The sequence below is a fragment of the Hydractinia symbiolongicarpus genome, chromosome 14 (genome assembly GCF_029227915.1).
Source record: "Hydractinia symbiolongicarpus strain clone_291-10 chromosome 14, HSymV2.1, whole genome shotgun sequence".
In the NCBI taxonomy this organism is placed as follows: domain Eukaryota; kingdom Metazoa; phylum Cnidaria; class Hydrozoa; order Anthoathecata; family Hydractiniidae; genus Hydractinia; species Hydractinia symbiolongicarpus.
Window position 1 is genome coordinate 19,851,657 of NC_079888.1, and position 7,368 is coordinate 19,859,024.

Genomic DNA, 7,368 nt, shown 5'->3' on the forward strand with positions numbered 1-7,368 from the left:
GACTTCGACTTTATAAATGTGATAAATGTAATAATTTAATTCCCAGAAATAACATTCTTCTTAATTTGACATGATTGCGGGAACTCAGCGATTACACTGGGCGCTGTGGTAGCACTTTATTTAAAAATTTAGATAAATAAGCCATTCTTACTGTGGAACCAATGCTAGCCGTTAGCGCGTGCTGAAGAAGTGGAGACAGTTTCAAAAACTACATTTCATTGATTTTCTAATGGCATCAATCCTTGTGAATTGCAACGGCTGCGTAACATATTCATACAAGCATGTATTTAGCGATATTTTTCTGACATTACGAGATTTCATCGCTTTTAACAGTGAAACGTTTGACTGTCGCACTTAATTAAACAGACTTTGGAATTTGACCTTATAAATGTGATAAATGAGACAATTGCACTCCAAGAAATAACATTCTTCTTAATTTGACATGATTGCTGGAACTCAGCGATTACACTGGGCACTGTGGCAGCGCTTTATTTAAAAATTCAAATAAATAAGTCATTTTTACTGTGAAACCAATCCTAGCCGATAGCGCGCGCTGAAGAAATAGAGACAAATTCAAAAACTACAATTCATTGACTTTCTAATAGCGACAGTCCTTGTGAGTTACAACGGCTGCGTCACATGTTCGTACCAACATGTATTTAGCGATATGTTTCTGACATTACGAGGTTTCATCGCTTTTAAGAGTGAAACGATTGCCTGTGGGACTTAATTGAACTGATTTTTGACTTCGACTTTATAAATGTGATAAATGTAATAATTGAATTCCCAGAAATAACATTCTTCTTAATTTGACATGATTGCTGGAACTCAGCGATTACACTGGGCGCTATCGTAGCGGTTTATTTAAAACTTTATAAAAATAGGTTATTCTTACTGTGGAACCAATCCTAGCCGTTAGGGCGCTGAAGAAATAGAGACAGTTTCAAAAATTACATTTCATTGACTTTCTAATGGCAACAGTCCTTGTGGGTTACAACGGTTGCGTCACATATTCGTACCAACATGTATTCAGCGATATTTTTCTAACATTACGAGGTTTCATCGCTTTTAACAGTGAAACGATTGTCTGTGGGACTTAATTGAACTGACTTTGGACTTTGACCTTATAAATGTGATAAATGAGACCATTGGACTCAAAGAAATAACACTCTTCTTAATTTGACATGATTGCTGGAACTCAGCGAATACACTGGGCGCTGTGGTGGCGCTTTATTGAAAAATTTAAATAAATAAGTCATTTTTACTGTGAAACCTTTGTTTTTTTGTAAATCTATTTATAGTCGGTACATTATATACAAGTTTCGTGAAAAGAAAAATTTTATGCATAGCTCTAAAAAGTAGAAATAATATTAAATAATATTAATTGAATGAGAGAAAATATTTTTAAATTTTTATATATACAAAAAAGAGTAAAATTTAACTAAAAGCGTGTTTGGGACAATTCACATACTTCACAAAAACATTTACTTCCATTCCAACTTTTGATCTCATTTTTAAAAGTACTGAGAGACTCTGAGGATTTCAAGTGATTGGGTAATTTATTCCATATTTTTGGCCCCAGGGAAGAGAGACTTTTGTTCCAAAACTAACGGTATCTCTATTTGGGACTGTTAAATTATTAACATTTTGTGATCTCACTGGTCTACCACTCCCATGAAATTTAAAGATATCTTTAATGTATGTCGGATTGAGTTCGTGCAAAGTCTTACATATTTCTGTACATAATGTTTTAAGTCTATAGACGCTCATTTGGTATTTTCCTGCTTTCAAAAGGAGTTCGTCGTAAGTACTATCATTATCGTTTAATAAGAAACGCAAAGCTCTTTTTTGAATTTGTTCAATCTTCAACAAAGATTTATATGAAGAGAAATTCCATACTAAAGGGCAATAATTAAAGTTAGAGTATATAAAACTTTGTACCAGCGCTAATTTGGCTAAACAGTGCATTCAATTGTGCTGATGATTTTTTGATAAGTTTAGAAATGTGAGAGTCAAAATTCAAGCCATTATCAATGGTCACTCCTAGTAAATTAACTTCGCTTTCTGTTTTAATTAAATTGTCACCAATTTTTACCACTAAATCACAATTGTTACATTTATCTCTGGTGACAATGATTGATTGAAATTTTTTTGGATTGGCCATCATTTTGTTATTTTTCAACCACACTAGTGCTATATTAGATTCACATTCTAAAAGTTTAATTAAGTTTGAAATTGAGTTTGAGAAAGCAGAAAGGGAATTGTCATCAGCATAATTGTGTACACTGGCTTTTGTAATAAAATAAATAAAGTCATTAATAAAAATGTTAAATAAAATACGTCTTAAAATTGATCCTTGGGGTACTCCAGACAGAATTAATTGGAAAAGACTATGCTGATTATTTATGCGGGTAGATTGCTCTCTGTCAGAAAGGTACGATAAAAATAGAAGTAGGGCATCCTGGCTAAAGCCATAGGCATTTAATTTAGCAATAAGTAAATCATGAGGCACGCAATCAAAAGCTTTAGATAGATCCATTAAAACTGCACCAACTACGTAATGTTTATCTAATTTTTGTTTCCATTCCTCCAATAATCTTATAAGTACATGTTGTGTGCAATATGATTCCCTATAGGCTGATAAAAATTCTGAAAGTTTATTATCAATATAATCAACAATTAGAGATTTCATTATTCTCTCATAAAATTTTGAAAATATATTTAAAATGCTGACTGGTCTACAGTTGTTTACACATAATTTATCTTTCCCACCTTTATCAATAGGGGATACAGTAGCGCGTTTGGCTCTCCTCGGAAAAACAGAGAGACAAATACTGTTGTTAATGGCATTTGTTAAGGGTTTTATCAAATAAGGTTTTGCCAACTTCACCATTTTAGCCGTTATCTTGTCCTCTCCAGATGCCACACCTACTTTTAGATCCCCGAAAAGTTTAGAGACTTCATTTTCCGAGACTTCCTTAAAGTTAAACAACATGTCATTATTTTGATCAATTAGTGAATTTTTAATTTCAAGAATACTAGGGTGATTTTTAAATGTTTCCAGAATCTTTGAGATAACTTCATTTCTATTTTCAGATTGATAATTTCGTAGCGACACTGGTTTAACTCCACTATATTTTTCAACTATATGTATGTACTCTTCATTGAAAATTTCCGCTAATTCATTTTCATCCGTTACTATAATATCATCGTGAACAATCATAATTTCATTAGAGCTCTTACCTGATTTGTTAGTAAGGAAAGGTTTAACAGTGCTCCAAAATTTCTTACTTTGAATAATGCCACCCTCCATAACAGTATTAAAATGCTCTTTAATCGCCTGTCGTCTCATACTAACACACTTATTTCTTTGTTTTTTATATTTTGCCCTATTTTCATCTGTTCGATTTTTGTTATAATTGTTTTTAAGACGAGATCTTGTGTAAATTGCTTTTCGTAATTTTTTATTCATAAACGGGGCTTCGTTACCCCGAACTAATTTAATTTTTATTGGTGCATGTTTATCAATTATATTTCGAAATTTCAGTACAAGGTTCTCATAACTTTCATTTGGATCTATGTTATGACAACAAAAATCTGTGCTCCTCACTTCTTCAAGAAAAACTTGCTCATCAAATTTTTTAAAACACCTATACGATATCTCTTTCGATTTTAAACGTACTAAAAAAGTCTTCATAAAAGTAGAAATCATATGGTGGTGGTCACTAAGTCCAGTTTCAAAAGATTTAGAATTATGGAAACATGCATGTTTATTTGTTAAAAACACATCTATTCGTGATGCACGAGTATTTGTGAAACATGTTTTTTGTTTTATTAAATTTTTTAAATTGTAGGTTTCGCAAAAAGTTGTAAAACTGTCAAAACCTGTCGAACTTGAGTCATCACAATCAATATTTATATCGCCCATGACTACAACATTATCATAAGTTTTGAAAGCCAAATCAAGTGAGCGTTCTATCTCAATAATAAAGTTACTTAAGTTAGAAGATTCTGGTGGTCTATATGGCCCATTTTTTATTTCTCACTGTAATCTCAGAACAAATAACTTCATTTTTCTTTGGCTCAAGGTTCGATAATTGCTTAAAAATCAGCCCTTTTTTGACGTATTCAATAAGTCCCCCTCTATTTTTATCCCTGTCCCTTCTGTTTCGCATTTCATAATTTTCAATATCAAATTGAACAGACGGAAATTCAAAGTTTAACTTTCTGCCAAAACAAAGTAATCTGGTGATATTTTTGTTACAACTTCGCGAACATCTACTATCTTGTTCCTTAAGCTATTTAAGTTTAAATGGCAAAGCAAAGGATTATTCGGATGCTTAAGCCGCAAATGTTTAGCATTTTCTAAATCACATTCATTAGAAAAACCATCTTGCTCCTTATTTGAGACATCACTTAAAGTTACGGAACACTCCAAGAAACCGTGTTTACATATAAAAAATTATTTAAATAACTTAAAAAATTATTGGCTAAAAATACTTTCCCATTATCATTTAAGTGTAGACCATCTTTCCACAAGTTGAGCTCTTTAATCATTTCGTTGTTTACAAAAATATGGTCGTGTGCAATAGCTTTATCTTCTACGGCTCTATTCACTTTATTAATTTTCTCAAAACATACTCGCTTGCACCTGATGATACTTGATATAAAAACTTTTTCCACGCCATGCTCTTTACATTTATCTGCTATGTTAACGATGTTACTAGCAATTTGTTCTTCAGTATTGTCGTTTTCGTCCATATTAAGAAGATCGTTAATTCCTACGTGCAACACAACGATATCGCGGCGCTCGTCGATTAGGGTGGGTAGGGCATAATGGCCAAGATTCTTCACATTTGTACCTGGAAAATTTTTATTCTTGCATCACCATTTTTCAAGTGTCTATTAAATTCTCTTGTCTTAATTCCTTTAGGAATACTATCGCAGATGATTCTGATTTTTTTCTTCTCCGTGGCTGGCTCTCTTATACCTTGTTGATCATTGTTAGTATTATAAAAGTATTTTTCCCTTTTTGGATAGTGACTTACAACTGGATTTGGCCTTCTGGGAGGAAACGTTATATTACGTGCAATTGTTGACCCATTAGTTTGTGACAAAAACCTTCCACTTCATTGATTGTCAGAGTCTGTATTAACGTTTGTATTGTTAGGGTTTTCAAAGTTTAAAACCTCATGAGGAAGATTATCAAATCTATTTCTCGAAGTATAATCATAATAATTACTACCTGACTTTGTTGATGGTGGTCCTCTGGGGACTTTATTCCAATTATCGATTTTTTCTGCTCTGGTTGGCCGTGCTTGTATTACGTTGTTGTTGTTTTCACAAAGTTGAATAATAAGATTCCTATATTCTTTTAATTCGTCCTTTAAAAAACTATTTTCTTGTCTAAGCTGTTCCACTAAATCATCAGAAAAACTCTTTCGAGTTTGATCGATTTTATACGTAAAATATTCTTTTAGGTCACTGATTTGTATGACCAGACCTTGAAAAACTTTAAACTCACGACAACTGGAGATTTCTTTTGACAAGAAAGATTCTTCTTTTGCCGACGACATATTTAAACCACTCTCTTCCGAAATCACAAATTCTTCGTTATCTTCGTTACTCAATTTCTGTAAATCAACATTTTCGTTATCTGTTTCACAAAATCTGTAACTTTGTTTACCATTACTCTCTGTAACGTAAATAAAATCTTTATCACACAAAGTTTCCAATGTAGACTTTATTACATCAGGTTCTAAGTCTTTTGTATTATTCATTATGGCGTCTGTGTCCGCTCTTTTTCTTTTTTTGTGAATTTCTCTGATTGAATCAATAACTTTCCTTTCAAAATCTAAAACATGAACTTGAGAACTGCACGATTGACCGCCAATCCTAGCCGTTGGCGCGCTGAAGAAATAGAGACAGTTTCAAAAATTACATTTCATTGACTTTTTGATGGCATCAGTCCTTGTGAGTTACAACGTCTGCCTCACATATTCGTACAAGCATGTATTTAGCGATATTTTTCTGACATTACGAGCTTTCATCGCGTTTAAGAGTGAAACGATTGACTGTGGGACTTAATTAAACTGCCTTTGGACCTTCACCTTATAAATGTGATAAATGAGACAAATGGACTCCAAGAAATAACATTCCTCTTAATTTGACACGATTGCTGGAACTCAGCGATTACACTGAGACAGTTCCAAAAACTACATTTCATTGAGTTTCTAATGGTGTCAGTTTGTGTGAGTTACAACGGTTGCGCCATATTTTCGTACCAACATGTATTCAGCAATATTTTTCTGAAATTACTAGTTTGCATCGGTTTTATTAGTGAAAAGACTGACGGTGGGACTTAGTTCAAATGATTTTGGACTTTGACCTTATAAATGTGATAAATGAGACAATCGGTCTCCAAAAAATAACATTCTTCTTAATTTGACATGAGTGCTGGAACTCAGCGATTACGCTAGGCGCTGTGGTAGCGGGTTAACATGTATTTGTCAACATGTATTTAGCGATATTTTTCTGATATTACTAGGTTGCATCGCTTTTGACAGTGAAACGATTGACTGTTGGACTTAATTTAACTGACTTTGGACTTTGACCTTCTAAATGTGATAAATAAGACAATTGGACTCCGAGAAACAACATTCTTCTTAATTTGACATGATTCCTGGAACTCAGCGATTACACTGGGCGCAGTGGTAGCGCTTTATTTGAAAATTTAAATAAATAAATCATTTTTACTGTGAAACCAATCCTAGCCGTTAGCGCGCGCTGAAGAAATAGAGACAGTTTCAAAAACTACATTTCATTGACTTTCTAATGGCAACAGTCCTTGTGAGTTACAACGGTTGCGTCACATGTTCGTACCAACATGTATTCAGCAATATTTTTCTGAAATTACTAGGATGTATCCCTTTTATTAGTGAAAAGACTGACGGTGGGACTTAATTCAAATGATTTTGGACTTCGACTTTATAAATGTGATAAATATCACAATGGAATTCCCAGATATAACATTCGTCTTAATTTGACATGATTGCTGGAACTCAGCGATAACGTGGGTGCTGTGGCAGCGCTTTATTTAGAAATTTAGATAAATAAGCAATTTTTAGTGTGGAACCAATGCTAGCCGTTAGCGCGCTGAATAAGTGGAGTCAGTTTCAAAAACTACATTTCATTGACTTTCTAACAGTATAATTCCGTGTGAGTTACATCGGTTGCGCCACATATTGGTGCTAACATGTATTCAGCGATACTTTTCTGACATTACGAGGTTTCATCGCTTTTAACAGTGAAACGATTGACTGTGGGACTTATTTGAACTGACTTTGGACTTTGACCTTATAAATGTGA

General features: G+C 33.3%; 1 protein-coding gene across 1 annotated transcript; it reads right to left on the reverse strand.

Annotated features, from left to right (window-relative positions):
- Positions 1 to 1,339: 1,339 nt before the first annotated feature.
- Positions 1,340 to 4,175, reverse strand: LOC130625273 (uncharacterized). The gene is made up of 4 exons (XM_057440325.1): positions 4,047 to 4,175; positions 2,341 to 3,979; positions 1,660 to 1,898; positions 1,340 to 1,351 (listed from the first exon to the last, which is right to left on the reverse strand). Exons 1-4 carry the CDS (start codon positions 4,173 to 4,175, stop codon positions 1,340 to 1,342), a joined length of 2,019 nt encoding a protein of 672 aa, XP_057296308.1.
- Between the last annotated feature and the right edge of the window lie 3,193 nt (positions 4,176 to 7,368).